This window comes from Polypterus senegalus, chromosome 3 (assembly GCF_016835505.1).
Source record: "Polypterus senegalus isolate Bchr_013 chromosome 3, ASM1683550v1, whole genome shotgun sequence".
Classification (NCBI taxonomy): domain Eukaryota; kingdom Metazoa; phylum Chordata; class Cladistia; order Polypteriformes; family Polypteridae; genus Polypterus; species Polypterus senegalus.
The window spans coordinates 122,090,086-122,111,845 of record NC_053156.1 but is presented as its reverse complement, the minus strand read 5'-3'; the positions used below and the strand labels follow the sequence as shown (position 1 = coordinate 122,111,845).

At 36.3% G+C, this 21,760-nt stretch overlaps 1 protein-coding gene across 3 annotated transcripts in view; it reads right to left on the bottom strand.

Annotated features, from left to right (window-relative positions):
• Positions 1 to 881: 881 nt before the first annotated feature.
• sim1a (SIM bHLH transcription factor 1a) overlaps positions 882 to 21,760 on the bottom strand; it is a 48,097-nt gene continuing 27,218 nt past the window's right edge. For all 3 annotated transcript variants that reach the window (XM_039747863.1, XM_039747864.1, XM_039747865.1), the window contains 3 exons: positions 5,515 to 5,680; positions 4,751 to 5,168; positions 882 to 2,827 (listed from right to left, as the gene is read on the bottom strand). In XM_039747863.1, coding sequence (XP_039603797.1) covers positions 2,091 to 2,827; positions 4,751 to 5,168; positions 5,515 to 5,680 — 1,321 coding nt within the window. In that variant the 3' untranslated portion in view covers positions 882 to 2,090. The remainder of the gene's footprint in view (positions 2,828 to 4,750; positions 5,169 to 5,514; positions 5,681 to 21,760) is intronic.

Genomic DNA, 21,760 nt, shown 5'->3' with positions numbered 1-21,760 from the left:
GAACGTTTATTCTGGAGAAATTTAGGGGAACATTGTCATCATTATTATTATTCATCCACTACCATTATCATATGGGACATCGGCACTTGATCAGAGGTGCCAGTTCACTTAACAAGCAAATTTTTTGGAGGTTCAGCAAACTACTAAATGGATATCTGGCTGATAATGTGTTGTAGATAAAGGAACACTACTGCAGCTACTACTACTATTACTAGTTTTTGTACTGACCGACTCAGGAACACATATAGTTCAGCTCCTATCCAAACGTGTCAGTAAATGTTGCGGATGAAAAAACGTTACTACCTAAAACTGTGTATATTTTAAAGCCACAGCTCTCACTCTGACTCTCTGTGATTGCTGACGTTTATTTTCACAAATTCTTTATCACTACTACAACTCCTTGATACTTGCTTCTGACCTTATTATGTGACGTCAGGGTGGAGTGACAAAACACTGTGCGTGTGTGCGTTGTAATATACAGTAGAAACAAGACATCCATTATACCTGCAGGGACAGACTTAACTTTCCAATTAGATATTCAAGCATCCTTGCCTGGGCTGACCACTCGCTGCTGGAATCGACACTGGCAGGTTACTTCATCACAATCCACCTTGCCACGTTAATATTGCCCATGCATCTTTAATTAAACCAACAGAAATGAACATTAAGGCAACTAACATGGTCACAAGCTATTGAATGGACACGCTCTGGTAAATTCTGTCGTTGACAGCTTGGCTTGGCAGCTAAGGTTATCAACTGGAAAACACAAGGCACAAGGTTTATTGCAGAAATATGCAGAGGTACAGTATGGTGTCATCTGCAAATAAACCTAAAACTGCATTTCACTGTAACCAAAATAAAAAGCAAACATCAGTCAACACTTTCTTTCATTTCAACTATATTTCAAAACCAAAAAAAACATCTTCCTCATTCACATAATAAATACATTTATGCACCTGTACTTCAAATGCCATTCTGTGAGCATATTTACATCATAAATAAATCTAGTGAAGAAACACTTTACATGGTTTTAGGAACAAAAGTAGCTAAATCAGGTGGCTTCCTACGTTACATAGACGGGATTGAACTGGAAAAAAATGTACAAACCGTATCTACATTTGCATGAAGTGTACCGAGGCAATGACATGGTACTTGCAAGCTACCCTGGTATCTTTCCCAAGGTTTAAAAGCTTGTACCGGGGAGAAACGTGAGGAATTTAACTGTTATGTAATTTGTTTTGGAAACATGCCACCTTGATCATTATCAAACAAAAAAAAATCATAACAATAAAAAGGGTTTCTCTAGAAAAAAAAACAAAGTTAGGACAGAAAAGTTAATCTTGAACAACACATTCGTCTTGCTTTAGTAACCCCAAGATCTGGCATTCATCATTTTTGAGTATTTATTTCACTTTTTACCTCTAGTGTAAATTATATTATTTTACTGTGTCAATAATATTTCCAATTAAAAAAAGAATAAATTATTATTTTTTTTCATTAACATTTTAACACTGGTGTTTCTGACTCCATACCACATGTGCAGTCAGAATTTGCATTCATTGTTAAAGAAAGAAAGAAAGAAAGAAAGAAAGAAAGAAAGAAAAAGAATTTCTATTAGGTTTTATTTGGTCTGATTGCATTGGGATATCTGGAACAGACGTGTTCCAATTCTCTAAATTCTTTTTTTTTTTTGTTTTTAAGAAAAAATACACAACCCTCCTCCCACATCTTTGTTCCCGTAAATTCTTCACATCTTGTAAAATTTATGCAAATGGCTCACTCAGTGTGCACAAATGCAGAGAAGAATAAAAGGTCACAAAGCCTAGTTTATATTTAACTTGGCTGCACCTTAATATTTGCTAAAGGTTAACAGGATCCTATAAAGAAACCAATAATACTTTATAGTGCATTTAAAAGTATCAGCTCTGATGCTGTCACTTACCAATACTGTTTGCCTGGTAGTATTAGTGCATTATAGGCTGAATAAATCTTGCTACCAGGGTATAATGAGTGCTTTAAAAATGAAAATGATATTTGGATGGCGTTTGGCACCACGCTTTTTTTTTTTTTTGCTTTTTACAAATGCTCTATCAGCTTCCATTAGTGATTATTACTGATGTTGCTTTATGTCCTTGTGCTTGATCTTGTTGCATTCGTAAATGAGATGTGACATCATAGTGGGAACCACTACAGCCCAAGGAATAGTTCCGAAGGGTTTCACTGTCATACAGATGCTCAAGAGCATATCCAGTCAAGGAGTATGCATGCTTGTCAAAATACTGACGATGATGAGAAGAATAGTAAGTAGGTGAGGCGGCACAGTGATTTCCAGAGATCTGGCTAGGAGACAAGTCAGCCTGTAAGTAGTCTTTTGTGAGTGACAAACTGGATTTGGAAATTCTGTCAGAGCTTGGACTGCTTATCCTTGAAAGCGACGTAGGGCTGGCATCGTGTTCGTTTTCATGGGGGCTAATCATCTTGCCATCCCTGTGCTGGCTGAGATCACACAGAACAGAGCTAGCAACAGAGGGTCCCCGGCATACTACCCCTTGCAGATGACTTTGGGAATAACTTGATCCATAGCAGGATGAGTGGTTTTTTTGCAGCCCATTGACAACTGCCAGATGATCCTGAGTAGCCTTCCTCAAGTGTAACCTGTTTTCCTCTTCTTTAATCATTTGCTGTGTTGCTCTTATTAAAGTTTCAATCTTGCTGGGTTCATGGGGGCTACCCTGGTAATGCTCGCTGCGGTACCTCTCCCCCGAATCACTAGCTGACCCAGGATCAGGCGAACTAACCACACTGTCTTCATCCCAGTGACTTCTTCCTAGAGGTATTCAAAAAAAGGGTAAATCTTGGTAAAATATGTAAAAATCAATGTTGAATAATTAGTAGCAAACACAGAGTAGTACTTATCAAAAATGCTTCAAAGAATCACCACAAAATACTACAGATCTTTTGAAACTTTGTAAATAAACACTAATTGGAAATTAACTGAATAAGTCCTTGCCTATAGCAGGCTCTGACTCCTCTTCTGAAGCAATACTGAAAATACTTTGCAAGGAGTAAAGAAAGTCTGCAGTCTTTTTGTAAGCATTGTGCTAGTCAAATCATTACAACAAAGCGCAAATTGTGCTTGTCCAAAACAGCAACAAAAAATATACAAAGTTATTTATATATAATCTGGAACATAGAAACATAAGAAAGAATGTCATGATCATAATATAATTCACTACATCGGGCCACATCTGATTTACTGTGTACAGGTCTGGTCACCACTTTTCAAAAAAAGCCATAGCTTTAGCTTCAATGTAGAAAAGAGCAATCAGGGGCATCCCGTGGCTAAAGAACTGCCGTACTCTGTCAGGCCCGTGGAATTAATCCTCTTTAGCCTCAAGCTTAGAAGGCTGCAAGGCCTTCAAACTTGTAAAGGCTTTGATAAAACTGATCAGGCAGAATTATTTCAATAAAGTAGCAATTAAGTACTCAAGGACATGGATGGAAATTAAGTGCAAGTGCATTTAAGGCTGAAGCCAGGAAATACTTCTTAATATAAAAGTTCATGGGAACCTGGTACAAGTCATGTAGTTAAAGAAGAAACATAGAAAATGTTTAAAACGTATCTGGATGGAGCAATTCAGCTAATAGCTTGTTACATGAGGTTCATCAACTGGTCTCCTTTCATTTGTCACACCTTGGCCATTGGTAGTTTTTAAAATAATTACAAGTGTACAAAAAGAAGAGAGTCCATTCATTTAATTTATAGTGGTGCTGGTAGATGTATCATTTTATTTACATGACCACAAGTAAACTGATTAACAATGAAAACTGGTCCCCAAAAACAATTCTGCTATTTTTTTATTATGTTAAACTAGTTGCCTATATATCTCATCAGATTGCAGTTTAACAAAGTGAGACATGGAGAGCTTCTCGCATACTCTGCAGTTTATTTTAGATAAATGTATGCATACTGTACAGACATATCAGTCACACAGCTTGTCCACACTTGGATTGCTAGGAAGAGGGTGGGAAAGAAGATGGTAGCAGCAACCATAATCAAAAATCGGTTTTGGTAGCAGCGATACAAAATGTGTTGGAGGCCTCAGGAGTTCTATAAGCCAGAAGATGACCTAGATGTCTATTGTTACCTAGAAGATATTCTGCCCTTTATATAATGAAACATACTGAAAGGCACCTTCAAAACCATTAAGGGACATTTAACAAATAAGGCTTTTTTGATATACTGATGAAAATCTGTTTAGGAGCTAGAATAAGGAAATTTAGGAAAGAAACTGCTTCCCTTTTCAGTTTGTGATGGCTATTGCTAGATGGTGCTAACGGATTGTTTTAATCTGATAATATTTCTTACAATATTTTAACTGAGCAATAATGCATTCTTCTTCAACTGTGGAAACTGTTTATGTTTACAACAGCAAGCAAATTTGCTAATAATATTAAAATTTATTTAAGTGAATAATGTACTATAAATGTTTCCATATGATGAAAGAAGAACTTGTGCACTTGAACAAAAATAAAACATTTTCTGATATCATAACGTAAAAAAGAACTGAAAAGTTTGTTTTTTACATTTGACATAGTTGGTATATACTGTACACTACCATCAAATTTGCTCTCTGAAGAGCATCCATTGTGTTGCTAAATATACTGTATATACACAGTACATATATGCACTTTACAAAAATACAAGTATGAGGTGTTAACAGTATTTTTAACATGTTAAATGTCTTACCATGTACACTGTGGATTGAAGCAATGTGGGGCATGCTGTTTTCGTATCTGTCCCTGTCTTCTGGTGATGATTTAGAAACTGACAGAACTGATCGTGAAGAACTCCACCAACTTTCTCTGCCTGGTTGAGGAGTACCCAAAAAGTATCTTCCAGCTTCACAGCGGCCACCTTCACAGGCCTGGGTGTGGTAGTGTGTATGTCTGTCTTCATTTAACCTGGTAGTGTGGTCAAGAGCAAATCCAAGGCAGAGGGAGCTTCGGTCCGAATATGGTCTATAGGCACAAGACACATCAGCATGCTGGGAGTGAGATCCTTCTCCGTGGTCCAGCAGTTGCGGGGATGCAGAATCAGTTAAGGGGCTTCCTCCCCATTGGCTGTCATGATCAGACTCTGATCTCTCGGTGTGAAACCCAGAATACTATAGGATTTTTAAACAAGAAAATAGTTTATCTCTAGACAATTTAATAAGTTAGCTAAATAAATATAAACTTTAAGTTAAACAGGTTTCAGAAGCCTCAAATATTTCAGTAAAGTATCAATATTTACCCATAGGTTATAACTAAATGACGGTAGACTGACAGAAAAGCAATCTCACCACAGATAAGAGCAGCACATTACAGAAATACACTATAAAAGTAAATAAAAGACCAAGGTTTGGCTGCCTAAATGTATCTCCATCCACTACAGTCTAATAGCTTTGAATAAATGACTTTAAAGGAATTCACTGAATGAGAAGGTTCAGTTAGTATTTGGGTACTGATTACCTGAGGATAGGGCGATGCTCTGGCCTTTGATCTTGTTCGTGCAAGTCTGGATTTGCTCCCCTTTCGACCGTCAACAACCGTTGGTGTGGTGTTGGTATAGGAGAATGTTGGCTTCGTCGATGTCACTTGATCTAATGACAACTGCAGTCCTTTGTATTCAGTGTCACTACATTACAAGAAAAGATAAGAGGTTAAGATTTATGCTATAATATTTGTATTGTTCCACCTTAAAATATTCAATACCTTGATCTGTTTAAATGATTTATTTTATAACAATATGTTCACTCTGTTCTCTGTAAACACATAATCATACACTTTTCCTACTTTTATTTTTTTATGCTTACTTAATGGTGTTATAATATACACATCATTAATTTTTTTAGATGCTTTTAAGACTATGAATGCCTTATCATAATTTTTCAGTCTTTTATTACTTTAGCTCAACTAAATTTGAAGCCCAACACACAGCACTACTCCTTTCGAAAGCAACTGATTTAGTAATCTTGTCACAAGGAACACTGTAAGAAAATTTTGATTATCAGAACACATTCTATGATGTTTACATTATGAGATAAATGGAAAGCATGCCAATAATTGTGTCAGTTTCTGTTACGTGCAGGAATAAGCTAATAAAAATTTGGCACTGAAAGATATTACTTGGGCAAGACAATAAGGAAGGAGGAATATGCAATAAGCTCCTTCCGTAATACAAACTTATGGGGACAAAAGTACAGGAAATGTGGATGGAAAACATTGAGGAAGCAGCATTGCTAATTGCTACACTAAAGAAAACCATGCTAATTAAGAAAGTTCACAAGTATCTGTGTGGATAACATAGTCCCCAAAAAGACAATGCACTGTTTCCACAACAACAATCCATGGATCACAAAAGACTTGAAAGTCCTAATGAACAGGAAGAAGAGAACCTTCAGGTCTAGAGAAAATGATGAAACAAAGCGGGTGCAGTCAGAACTGAAGAAGAAGCTCTGCTACAGACACACTCTTGAGCACAAGATACAGCAAAACAACATGAAGGAAGTGTGAAATTGGTTGAGGACTTTCACTGGCTACAAGCAGGCTGTAAAACATGGTGAGGAAGGGAACAAGAGCAGAGCTAATGAACTGAACCAGTTCCTCAGCACGTTTGACTCATTCTTGTCAGTCCAGCCCTCCCCCAACACTATTAGCCTCTGTGAGCAAGATGAGGAACTTCTAGAATCCCAACTGCCATCTGCACCCTGCCTGACCTTTCCCCACAGTGACATCACACCTGTGGTCTTCAGCTCCTCTCCACTCTCTGGATTTTGTGTTTCTGCTGATGAAGTGAGGAGAGGCCAGGGAAAACTCTGCATAAACAAGGCTTCATGGACGGATGGAATTAGCCCCAGGGTGCTGATAACATGTGCTAGCCAGCTCTGTTGGATCCTACAACACCTCTTTTCCCGTTCTCTGAATTTCCAGAAGGTTTCCTAGCTGCGGAAAACATCCTATGTGGTGCCAAAGAAAGGTCATTCCAGTGATCCCAAGGAATTTAGACCAGTTGCTCTTACTTCATACGTCATGAAGACCTTTGAATGGATGGCCCCCAGATTCAAAACATCTGGCTGCCCTGCATTGCCGATCAGACACATATAGATATGGAAGATGAACTCATCTGTATGCTCCACAGAGGCTACTCCCACTTCGACAAAACTAGCACCACAGTCAGGATAATATACTTTGACTTTCCCAGTGCTTTTAACACCACTCTGCCTCATCAACTGGGAGAAAAGCTCAAGGCTTTGCATCTTGATGCCCCCACAAACTCCTGGATTATGGACACGTGACCAATAGACAGCAGTTTATGACACTGAGGGACTGTGTGTCAGAAATCGTGGTGTGTAATACTGAAACACCTCAGGGAACTGACCTGTCTCCTTTCCAGTTCACCCTCAAAACAAATGATTTCCAGCATAATACCGGGGCTTACCATCTATGGAAATTTTCAGATGACTTGCCTAATAATGGAGACAAATCACAACATAGGAACGCCGAGGAGGACTTTGTTGTGCAGGAACAACAACTTGCAACTCAACATCAACAAGACAAAAGACCTGGAGGTGGACTTTAGACATGCCAATAAGCCTCTGAGACTAGTCACCATCCAGGGGGAGGATGTGGAAGTAGAACAGAGCTACATGTACCAAGGGTTCCACATAAACAACCTACTGGACTGGTCTGACAACACAGTGGGGCTGTATAAGAAGAGCAGACTTCACTTGCTAAGGAGATTCATGTCTTTTGATGTGTGCAGCAAACTGCTGGAAACGATCTACCACTCCATAAGTAGTCAGTGTGGTGTTCTACACTGTGGTCTCCTGGGGAAGCAACTTGAGATCAACTGAAGCACAAACTTATCAGGAAAGCCTGCACCATCACAGGACAAACCCTGGACGCATTGGGAGCTGTTGTAGAAAAGAGGATGATTAGATGCCATCATGAAAAATCCCCTCCATTCCCACCAGAGGGTGCTCTCTTGGAGCATGTTTAGCCACAGGTTCATTCCACCATGGTGTGCTAAGAAGCGCCTCTGGGGGTGTTTTCTGCCCAGTGTTATCAAGCATTTCAATGCTTCCTCCCAGAGCACTCATTAAGTTTATTTTGAAATATTAGAACAATATTTGTTTATTTTATTTTTACAGATTGATTGATTGATTGGCTGTAGTATTTGTCCTGTGAGTCTGTATCCTTATTTTTACATTTCTGCTGCTTTATGCATGAGAATTGTATCTAATCTAATCTAATATTTCACATGTCATTTACAAATGCATGTTATGACAATAATGATATCTGAGGCAAGAATGCAAGGCAAAGGACGTGCTTTTTGATTAAATTTACTTCATCGATTTATTTCAAAATCTTAAAATTATTTAGGCAAATAATAAGGAGAATATTGTTATATTTCAGATTGAATTTTTTTTTTTTTTTTTTTTGTATGGTTATGTGGTATTTAAGGTAATTTATTTACTGTTCCCTTAAATGTTCTTATGTTGGAAGTTCTTTGTGGCCCCAAAAGAACCTGATCAAAACTGATTTCCATGCTGCTGGATCCTTCTTCTTGCTATAAAAGGCTGAGAGCTAGAGAAACCCAGCAGCATTTCATTGAAGTTCTTTGTAGTCTTGTGTCAGTTTTTTTCATTGGATTCACGTTTTTTTTTTTTTTGTTTTTATGTTTTTCTTACTGACTATTTTGTTATAGTTATTGGACTTACAGCTCTTAAAATGTTTTTTAGGACTTGTCTTTTAAACAAATTCTGTTTGCCTCTTTTTGCTCTTTTGAACATTTTGTTATAGTTTTCTGTTTTTTATAATAAATACTCTCCTTTATAAAGGATATTTGTGGAGTGTGTCTCTGCTAGCCTCTATTAAGATAGAAAGTTTGGTATATTTTGGACCTACAAGGTAGTAGGTAGTAGGTGTGAAACTAGATGATTGAGGGGAGACTCTTCTGGACCGGTCAGTAAAAGGTCCTGATCTGCTTTTTAGGATTCTTTTAGAGGCCTTTACCCCCTTTTTGCAAAATAATCACAACACATGACGATACTGTTATTTCTACTACTTCTTTATTTTAGTATGATTAATTCAATTATTTAAAACACTTCTGAAAAATAAATGTTTATTTTTAATTTATAGAAAATGTATTTGTATATTGACATACAGTAAGATTATACAACAGAAACTAGTACGCAATAAACTTTGATTATGAGGTGCATTTACAGTAACCAACTTGGGCTCACTCAGTACTGACCATATTGGATCTCAAAATGCTGGTTTTGTTGCAGTCCCCACAAAAATGTAAGATTCACAAAATTACAGTCTTGCTAATTGGAGGGAAAGCCCTCTGGAAATCCCTAGCAGTCAGATCAGTAATGGAAGTTATCTGTACTCTGCAACATACTTTCAAGCAAAGGTACTTAATTATAGAAAGCTACACTTTGCAAAATGATTACAGACTAAAAACAGCGCAGATCCAATAAAACACTCACTTAGATCACAACGTCATTTAGTTATTTGAAACACAATCATAGACCAGGTTTACCACAAGACTGTTTAAATTTAAATAAAATAATTAAACAATAAAAAATAAAAGTAACTCAGAAGTGCAACTGATCCCAAACAACACAAAAAGTCTTCAGTGTTTCAAAAGTTGAGGCATTTTATTACTTATGACATAAAATACAGTGCAAAAGTAGTTTCTCTACAAGTACAGAGTGGAGTAGGGGGGCAGTGCGTGCTTTCTCTAATTCAGAAGGGTATCCGAATAATTAAATGATTGAGAAATGAGAACAAATGCACTTATATGATCAACCTACTCACTTCTGCAATCATTCAATAATAAAAACACACAATTAAACTGCAGTGCCATTAGAACATGTTATACCAGGCCCCGTTTCCTTTAATCATCCAGCATATGTACCCACTATGCTGTTCTCTTTCTATCTTGGCTATTAACACCTTGCTCCTTTCACATCAGAATATTCTTCTATTTATTTAATCTGAACTTCTCATACACGTAAGCACATGCCTGTAATACAGAGACTCTTGAGAAGACATGAAATACAAAATCAATACAGAAGCTATCCTTACCTGGAATTGCAGCCAGCGTCCACATGTGCTACAGTCAGGGACACTGAACAGTGTGGGAGGAACATTCATGAAAGGCCTGGTTAATGTCTTGAGCTCACCAGAGAGCATCAAGGACAAAAACTGTCTATACCTTGGTGCTTATTGGTAAGAGTATTGGTGGGAACCGGGTCCTTTACACCAGTATTAAGGCCCTGGAGTTAAAAGAACTTATGGGCTACAACAGAAGGTTGTGCCATGGCAGTTACAGCACTGATTTCACTCTGCAATTGATATCTTTTAAATGGAGGGGACAAACATTAGAATGTGAGAAAGAGCAAAGATCATTTTTCAAAATGAAAGTTAGTGAAATGACTGGCAAATACATCAGAAAAGTAGACTAGTCTTTAGGGCCCACTAATAGAAAGAGACCCAACAATTAAACTATTGTGCAAATAACACATCTAAAATCAGCTTTGTCATTTTTCTCCTAATTTTCTTAGACTGCACTTTAATTTGGACATTGCATTTGGGGTAAATGCTACACATTACTCTAGGAAAGTACCTTTACATTATGTAGATGTAAGACATTTTTTTTTCCATTTTATTAATTAGCAACAGAAATATTAAATCTACTGTATGTTCAGTAACGCTTTCAGTAGAAACTATGATTGCAGTATTAATCTTAAGTATAAATATGCTTTCATCATCATGATCCTACAATGAATATGTTTTAGTTTAAAGTAGAATACAGCAAAAAATGGTTTAAAATAAAATGGAGGTTTACTCATTATTCTCCACTCTACTTTATAGGCACTGCCCCATCAGAACTGTTATGCATTTATCCAGAGAATGGCAATCATTTATTAATTATAATCTGTTAACTGAAGCCAATCACAGTTAAAGGAAAGTAAAAAAAACAAAAAAACTAAAAACTATTGAAACAAATTACATCAAAAAATAAAGTGAATGAGGGTGCGTCAAGAAATGCTACTTATACCAACAACAATATACCTGCATAATGCCTCTTTGCGACTGTGACTGCCAAGGCATAAGTTTTCTTTAATTTTTAAATCTTCTTCTTTTTAGTCATTCTGGTGTGTTCAGACCATAGTTTGTACGTGTGTGTTTATATCTGGGGCGGCATGGTGGCGCAGTGGGTAGTGCTGCTGCCTCGCAGTTAGGAGACCCGGGTTTGCTTCCCGGGTCCTCCCTGCGTGGAGTTTGTATGTTCTTCCCGTGTCTGCCTGGGTTTCCTCCCACAGTCCAAAGACATGCAGGCTAGGTGGATTGGTGGCTCTAAATTGTGCTTGGTGTGTGTGTGTGCATGCCCTGCGGTGGGATGGCGCCCTGCCTGGGGTTTGTTTCCTGCCTTGTTGGCTGGGATTGGCTCCAGCAGACACCCATGACCCTGTAGTTAGGATATAGCGGGTAGGATAATGGATGGAAGTTTATATCTGCACCTACAGTATATATATATATATATATATATATTTATGTATTTAAAGAGCTTCTGTAAAAGGCCTAACTTCCAGCCTTAGGATAAACAAAGTTGGAAGTAAAACTTTCAATTAACTGTTACATTAAAAAAGGTACACATTTAAAAACCCTTATCTACATTTTGTAATCTATAATCTGAAAAGTTGTGCGAATATTATGTTGGAAAAACAGATATTTAAAAACACTTGTATTTCTCAAAACCACAGAATAAACAGTGAAACAATTCCTACAACAAGCCATCCATAAAACAGATTCTGTAGATCAATTAGAAAGTCAGCGAGTCATAAGGATATTTACTAAGAAATTGATAGCATAATGAGGAGAGGAACATCACTCAGGTTTAAAGAAATAGAAACGCGTATTTCACCAAATATTTAGTGATGCTGTAAATGAGGTTTGGGAGCCAAGTTCTAATTACAGTGCACAGAATACACTGACTAATCTATAAAACATTTTAAGAGTTGTAAACCTAATGTATTGGTTGGCAAGGACTTGGTGTATTAAAGGAATCACTTCCTCAAATTAAAAAAGTCAATGACATTGCAAATATAATGCATTTTTTTCATACCACATTACCACAACTTCTGATAAATGAGTGAGGCGGCACAATTGCTTGTGGTTTCAAATGGCAACAAATCCATGCTGGTGAAACAAAGTTCATTCAGTGCAGACATTTGTACACCTCATTCTCTACATCTGAAACTTTCTATCTCTGCTGCCGCCATATACCAATTTGTACAAATGAAGGGCCTTATTTATAGACTCATTGCATGTTCATTTCCACAAGCATTTTACCATATATAATTTGAATGTGATCAAATGGCACAGTTTTAAAGAAAGTGCTATTTCACTTCTCCAGTTGCTTTATGTTCACAACCTTGAGTGTGCCATACCAGTCACAGGTTCCTGACAACTTCAATTAACCCAAATAATACTGGCCTTGCACAGACAGACCTGTAGCAGCACAAAAATCCTTCAAGCTAACAAAGAAGAGATATATTCAATTTTAATATATTGCTATGACTTACCTACACTATTTACACTATATAAATTATCAAATTAAAAAAGAACACAAATTAGAAGAGAATATAAGTTAAGCAACCAAGTATTTCCAATATAAAGCACTAATAACAAACATCCATCCATCCATTTTCCTACCCGCTGAATCTGAACACAGGGTCACGGGGGTCTGCTGGAGCCAATCCCAGCCAACACAGGGCACAAGGCAGGAACCAATCCTGGCCACGGTGCCAACCCACCGCAGGACACACACAAACACACCAAGCACACACTAGGGCTGATTTAGAATCGCCAATCTAGCTAACCTGCATGTCTTTGGATTGTGGGAGGAAACCAGAGCGCCAGGAGGAAACCCACGCAGACACGGGGAGAATATGCAAACTCCACGCAGGGAGGACCCAGGAAGCGAACCCAAGTCTATTAACTGCGAGGCAGCAGCGCTACCACTGCACCACCGTGCCACCCCTAATAACAAACATGTATTCAAAAAACAAAAAACATAAATAAAATAAATTATTAAAAATGTACTTTGGAGGTAATTTGGCACAGTGGCTAAGTCTGCTGCATCACAGCTTCACAAGATGGTGTTTTACTCCTGCAATGTGTTGTCGTTGTGGACTCTGCCCATTCCCTTCATGCTCACATAGGTTTTCTGCAGGTTTTACTCCTACATCCAAAAGACACGTGTGTTATGTTAACTGGCAGCTCTGTACTGGCCTGAAGTACATATGTCCTGCAATGCGCTCCCAATCTCTCCTGTTTTCTGATCTTGTATTAGAATACGCACAGTGTACTCTAAATGAGTGTTGAAAAGCACTGTTGCCTCACAGCTCCAAGACTTGCCGTTTTAAAGCCAAGTCACTATATATGTAGAGTATATACATCTACTATATATTTTGCATGGTTTTTTTCACTTGCATTACTGTTACATCCTAAAGGCGTGCATGTTATTTTAATGGTAGACCTTGATTAACCAGGTATGCGTGTACCTATACTTAGATAAACTTCAGTCTCATCCACACTTGATTCCTGCTGCCTGAAAGGTTTTTACCTCCCTAAAACCTTGAACTTGAATAAGTATGACCAGAAAATGAAAGAATGGCCATAATGTGTTTTGAGAGTACATACATTTAAAAGATTATGGATCCTAAGGAGTGTGCCAGTGTTCATATTTAATTTGTAAACTTATTTTCTTTTTTTTGATTGCCTCTGTTTTTTTTTCTACAAAAAATATTTCACTTGAAAACTTACTTTCTATGTATATGCTTTGACATACTATATATTCTGGACATATGACTTTTAGACTGTATTGTAATTTTGAGTTGTTTTAATATGTTGAACCATCCTGAACATAATACGTATAAATAAATAGCTGCACTATTTATTAAAATCGAGAAAGAAAATGGAATATTAATAACAGAAGCAATGCATACAACTGTAAACTGGCAAGCAGCTCACAGAGAAAAATAAATAATGCAGACTACTGAACTAAAAAATGAAGCCGTCACTAGGAGAGCACCTTGAAAGGCAGAATACAAAATAAAGACATGTCAGCATTGTACAGTATGTTCTTTTTTAAGTTTTCAACGATGGACATCAATATCTTTTCATATTACTAAAAAAAATCTTCTTTCTCTAAAATCAATATTTTGGGAGCTAATTAAAAATCCTTGGGCTGAAAGGCATGTCTTACTTTGACAGGCTAAGAACGTAGAACCAGCAGGATTCTTGATAAGTTAAATGGTGAATCACATACTTGATTGACTTGTGAAAACTAAGAGATGTACACTGAAAAAAGAAAGTAGGTAGTACTTTTTTACACAAGGAATTAGGGAAATATGCAATAACCTTCAAAATCATGGAGCTGATTCAAAAAAATTGATGGCCATTAACATAGCCATTAGGAAAAACATAAAATTATTTTTACATCAAAATAAAGACAAAATATGATTAAGGCTATACAACACCTGAAGTGCTGTGTCTCTAACTTTCTTATGTTCTTTTCTTTTCAGTATTAGAATGTTCTTTACTTTTGCCCATTGTAGATACACACTGACGCACCCAGTCACAAATTCAGTCATTAGTTAACTAAATGAGCTCCATAGCTTGAACGATCTCCACCTTGATGATGAAAACCTGATTTGCAAACACATGACTTTCTTAGAAAACTTTATCACAGCATCAAGCAATATGCAGGCAAGACCTAGACGTATACTGTAAGTTGGCTTTGCAGCAAATATTTCAATATCTGAAAAGCATTATATTCTGAGCAATATATATATATATATATATATATATATATATATATATATATATAAATATATATATATCATAAGCAAAAAGATTGTTTTTGCCTGGTAAGTCCATGTCAAATCACCTTTGCTTTAATTCTAATTGTTCCATTTCTTTTTTAAAAATGACAGAAAAACATTTATTTCAACCAGCTAAAACAATAACATTATCTGACAAAAAAGTAGTTTGACTCTCCTATGACACTTGATTATACATTTTGATTGAGAATGTAAATTCAAACCAGTACTCTTCTAATTTTTAGAAATTATACTAAGAATGTTTCAGAACACTAACACAAATTAAAAAATATATGTATTTACCAGTTGCCGCAAAATCAATGATACTAAAACCACTCTTTTCATTTGAGCAGGTATTAAGTAGCACTGTCAGTATATGGAAGAAGAAAAAGGAAAACAAATTGAGCCTTTTGAAGGAAGATTCAACAGAAGGACAATCCTCAATCAATCATCCAATTAAGCCTCAGCTATATAGTGTATGGACCTGGCAAAATCCTTCCCTTCCATTTGCAGCTTAAGAAATCCCTCTTCTAACAACCTCTCCACATTTGTAGTCACGACACTGTGGACTTGCCCTGGTGTTTAGACAGCCCGTGCTCTTTAACCGAGAGAGCTTTCAGTCGTAGAAAATAAAGGTTATGAACAGAAATGTCTGATTTTGTTAGTATGTCTTTGTGATCAACCTTCCCTTTATTTTATTTACAATTTACTATGCCACTACAGTATGTTTATTTTGTGAAAGTCTTTTTATTTTAGTTTACCTTTACCTCAGTAAAACTAATCTGCCTCGTATTAACACACATTAAGATACAGAAAAGCACTGGCTGTATCACTTAATGAAATGAACATATAATTAACTGTCAAGCAGCCCTATACATTTATGTTAATCGTTACAGTTATTAATATAATTTGCATCATTTAAAGGGCTGATTAGGATGATTAAGTCACTGCGACGATAATGTTGATTAACAAGTGGCTTTACAAGAGGCCATAACCACTGCTTAATGCTGGAGGACTGAAGGACCGGATACAAAACTGCACCAGGAACCGTTGTTATATTTTGCACTGCATACTTTTAATTTTTTTGCCTACTCTGGTAAAATTCTTTGATTGGTTTATAATAAAGAGAAAAAAAACATTTTTTATCTTTTGTGCCTTTAACAAATTAAATTATGCTTGTGTTATCTATACTAGTAATAACAGTATCTGGCTGTTGTTATATCAAACGCCCCACTTGAACTTCAGCTCTATTTAGTCCTGAAATGAATTATGAAAGATTGATATTTAACAGATGCAATGAGAAAAATAAAATATTTTTTTTTAAATTGTGTTTGGTAAATATCTAATGGTTACTTTAAAATATAAAGCATATCCAACAAGAAGGAGAGAAGGCAACTCAACGATTTAAGAGTATGTAAAACGCTGACTTATTTGATGCCATTCTCTGTTTTAAATGACTGTGTCTATTAAATAAGTTGCAGAGGAAATATGGGCCTAAAAATAGAGATACCTTGAAATTTTTTAAGAATTAAATAGTTCTAAAGTGAAATAAAGATTTTAAATACTTCACTGGAGGGCACCTGAATAAAATAAGAAGGGTTCTCACTTCTAATATCTAAGCACATCATGTATGAAATCAATTTGCTATTTATTATAGCATAAACTCATTTTCTATGACTAAATTAGGAAAAACGTAATGCATCTGTTACTGTACATTATACCTAGAGGTCAATGTAAGGTCCTCCCTGACCCTTTCTTCAACCAGCTACCATCTGAACCAACTCTTCACCACTCTGGGCCACCTTGTAATCACCTGCTGTTACATCCACCTGTCTGAGCATGTAGTCTAGTACTGTTAATGACATATAATGACCATATAAACTATCTGGTAACATAATCCGAGAAATTCAGCTGGCCTTCTATAGAATGCAACATTACTCTTCCGTACAAAAACTAATAAGTGTTTTTTCTCTTTCAAGTGTTAACATCTTACACGACTAGCCCCTACAGGATGTGGCCAAATCTCTTCAGCTACTGAATAGCAATGTTAAACTGCAATTTTGGCAGTTTAAGTAGCACTTTCCAAATGGCATTATAAAATGCAAAAACTACATGATGCATTGCAAACACACTGGTGTCCCCAAGTTTATTATGTGGTGTATGTGATAATGTAACTGTGATACCCACTTACTTCTTGACCAAACATATTATACCCTGCACCATTAAATTTAGAAACAGCAATTAACACACTCACCTTTGGAAATCACACTAGGGGCTCTATCCTCATGGACTCTTACTCTATTTTGGACCTAAGACATAATTTTATTTATCATGGCATACACAAGAAATAATTTTGGACATAAGCTCATAATACTATCTCTATTCTATTTCTGTTTTGCAAAGACCACCAGCTAATTTAGTAAAATGAGGTTTTATAGACTCAACAGAGGTCAAGCTCACTGTACCTGGATGACTGAGTTGCAAGGTGACCAAGTAATGCTGACTTCTGACCACATTTTACATTACTGTTGGACTTATAGTTAAATGATGCATAATGGTTTTTTAACTTCAAACTTCACAGGACTTTATTTTTAGATTGCAAGGACTGCTTTTTAGAGTTTTTTTTCTTTTGTTACCTTAAATTTGATAGACGTACAATATGTCAAACACAGACCTTTCTAATATCAAAATCAAAAGGCACAAAATAAACATCACAAAATAAATTACAAATCATAACCCAGAAAATATAACAAAACTAAATTACTTAAGTGGTTTCATGTTGTTTTTTTAATGCTAAGATCAAACACACCTATTTTGAACAACTGTGCTTAAATAATTGCAGTTTCCAAAATGTATACTGTGGCTAAAGCTCACATCAGATTTAAAATGAATGTGCACATAAATGCATCAACAACAACATCTCCCGGTATGACACCCAACAAAAATCTAAATTTCACAAATAAACTCATTCAAAATATATAAAATCCATCCATCCATTATCCAACCTGCCATATCCTAAGTACAGGGTCACGGGGGTCTGCTGGAGCCAATCCCAGCCAACACAAGGCTGGGATTGGCTCCAGCAGACCCCCGTGACCCTGTACTTAGGATATAGCGGGTTGGATAATGGATGGATGGATGAATTATATATATTTTGAATACAATCATAGGAAACTTTATTTAAGTAACCTGCACATCACTACACATGCTTTCCGTGACTGCACCAGATACAAACACTTGTCCAGTCCACTTCTGCTTGTTTCCTACTTTTTTTTCAAATCTCAGATTTGTATGCATACTCTGTAACCATAAGACTCAGACAGGCATAACTGCTTTTACTCCAGTTTCTTATTAAAAATACTGTTTCTCCAAACTGCAAAATGTCCATCTAAACCTGTTAGTATGGGGATATTTTCACTAACCTGAGGAATTAATCACAAGGATTTCAGCATGTCCTCTGCTTCTTCTGTTATGTTGAATAGAGCAGTGATTCCACACCTCTTGAAACAATTAAAACACATAGCTTATAGCCAGGGCTTAGTGAAGATAAATGTCTATGGCAAATGAACTTGGAAACGGTCTCCCTTTTTTGTTTGTCTGGTAACACTATGACCTCTGCCTTGTCACTGACAGGAATGTCAAGAAATCAGTTACACGGTGTTAACTATTGTTTCACTTGACCACTTCTAACACCATTTTTGTGCCAGATGAATGTCAACTGCTTCTCGTACCTTACTGCCAGCTGGCTTATCGTTTTCTTTAGTTTTCTAGTTCTTCTTATTTTATTTGAGTAAGGCTTTTTCAGATGTCATTTTTGCCTTCCATCTTCTTACAATTGTTCTTAAATTATTTGTGTACTTATTGATGTCTCCACATCTTTCAGGTATCCATCTCGCCATTTCAACCAATTCTTGCAGCTTTATAGCCCTTGGGGATAATAAAGTCATGCATACTTAATCATAGCAACTGAAGGGAGTGAGAGGGTGCTAAGAGGATTTGTAGTGTTGTAGAGTTAGCTTGTAGGTGTCTAAAATTTGCAGTGGTGTAAATTAAACTATTTTGATTTAAAATGAAACAACCTCATTTACCACAGAATGAAGTTGCAGCTGAAACAAAAATCACTGCGTGTATTACGCAGACTAACAGGGAAAAATGCGTAGTCATGTTTATTCAACAGTAAATGCAATAAACTAGTCCAATGACTGGGTTAATTTTCACCTCAGTCCTGCAAACATACAGACGGGTTCATGGCACTGCATGCACACGTGACTTCATATCCTGAGTGCCACTCAATCTAATCAAAAAGCTAATCATTTACCTTTTTAAGCACTGTACAAATACAGCAGATATCCTACCAACATATCTAATTTAAAAGATGCCTATTATTTGATTAATTTTAGACCTAATCTAGTTCAGCTCATATTAAATTAATGATTGACTAAATAAATATTAAACAGTATTATTTACTCTGTTAAACTAAGTTTAACTTTATATACCTGAATTAAAAGAACCTGACTGATTACATACACAACATTACTCACATATATAATAGAGCAGTACAAACTAGCTTATAAATGAAGGGTCAATAGCAAGTAAATATTTCCAAATAATTTAAAGGCATTGGAATGTCATTATTCATTTAACAGAGTATGCACAGACTTAATAAAACAGCAGGTTATTCAAAAGTAAAAGCCAAGTTTTAAGAATTGCATTGTTGGTTTTTTTTTTTTAAGTACCTTCATTTTTTGAACATTTTTACTAAAACCTTTTCAGATAAATAAGAATGAGAGTAAGGATGAAAAGCAGCAGGAAATGATAGGCGTATGAGCTGGACTGGCCTAATGTTATCCATTTAGAAACAGGATAACTGGAAGGAGGAAAAGAATCAAGTGTGGATGATGAACCAGATCATCATTAGAACACAAGAAAAGTTTAGCCTGGAACAGTCCCTTCAGCCCAACAAAGCTCATCAGTCCTATCCTCTTAATTCTTCCAAAATAACATCAAGTCATGTTTTGAAGGTCCCTAAAGTACTACTGTCAAGCACACTACTTGGTAACTTATTCCATGTGCTTTCTCTGTGAAGAAAAATGTCCTGATGTTTGCAAAGGTTTGCAAGAGTTCAAGTGAAGAAAGATTATTACATCTATTAAGATGGACAGAACTGTGTGTAAGAAACCCTGATAGAGAGCTATAATGTTCCAAATAAATTTAAATAGCCTACATGTTGTTAAAACACATGAGATTAAATGCTTCTGTTGGCCTAGTTATTGTCAATACAATATAAAATGACCAATGATCTCTTGAAGCCATCTGCAGCAATGCTTCTGCCAAGAGAACTGTGTTGTCTGTTTTAAAAGATCAAGATGCTGGTATCATCCATGCACTAGGAGTTCAGTAATACCTACCACAAGTATGTCTGTAGATAACCGATGCAGACATCAAGTGTGGTGAAAAATTACAGTGTGCTGTCCTATAGTTGTTATGTTTGTCATAACTAATGCATTATCTAATGATAAAACAAGTCAATCTTATATCATCAAAAAGACAACTCTCTGTCCAAAATATGTTGGCCATTAACATTCATACATTTAGGGAATCACCAGCACAGTCATCTATCCTAAATATCTCTTGACTGTAGTCATAGAAGCTATTTCTGCTTGTTAAATGTCCACCTTACTGCTTTTTCCAGTAAGGTTTCTTGACTTTCATGACTGAGTTGTGCACAGCTTTAATTTATCATGCATGGCTAAAAGAAAAAAAATGTGATTCTTTTAGTGTAATTTCCAAAGAAAAATTCACACTAGTGTTAGAGATAAGAAAATCTGGTTAAATAAAAATAAATAAGTAAATCTCTATTTGGAGCTAGATAAAATAATTCAAATGATATTTATAATTTGAACACCTTTATAAAAATTGTGGGTCTTTATAAGAGTGTTCTCTGCAAATATGTGTTCCATCCCAGGCTGGTTCCTGCCTTATGTCTAGTGCTGCCCAGATATTCCTCCCTTGTTCCCACTGAATTTTGAGAATTACATTGGCTGCGTTCACACAAATATATTTTTATGATCTATAAGTGAAATAATTATTTTGACTTGCTTAATGAGATGTAAAAAAACATCCATTCATCCATCCATTTTCTAAACTCCTTCTGAGTGCTCCAGTTTCCTCCCACTGTTCAAGGACATGCAGGTTGATGGACTGGCAATATTAAACTGGCCCTGGTGTGTGTGTGTGTGTGCGCGTGTGTGTGCACCCGGTAATGGAAAATAACATTCAATGTAAAACACATACTGTAATAATCTTTTCTTTCCTTATTGTCATGGAAAAGTAAACAAAGGAAAAATATATTTTCAATGCATTATTACTAATTTTTGAATAGCAACGCAGTAATTGAAACATGGCTAAAATATAGCTAAGGCACAGGTTTTAAGCAGCCCTTAATATTTCATCTGTATGTCTATCTTGCCAGCCGGGTTCATTGTGCATTTTTGTAGGACACCAACAGCAATAGGCACAAAGAATAAATCCACCCCGAATGGGCAGCAGTCTCACACAACCTTAGGTAACAGACATGCTTTTAATACCAAACGTGTGCTGTAAAGAACAGGGATTTACATTGTACTTCTTGGAAAAGCTTGCCTGGGTCTGCGTATTTTTGCTTTAGGGTAAGAGGATAAAACTGAACTCCAGATTACTTGATGCCAGGCCCATTTGGAACTGTTCTAGTTAGTATCTACTGTACTTTATAGACATGGCACTTTTGACTCAAATCACTTCATTAGCCATTCAAAATACAGCAAAACAAATGAGCA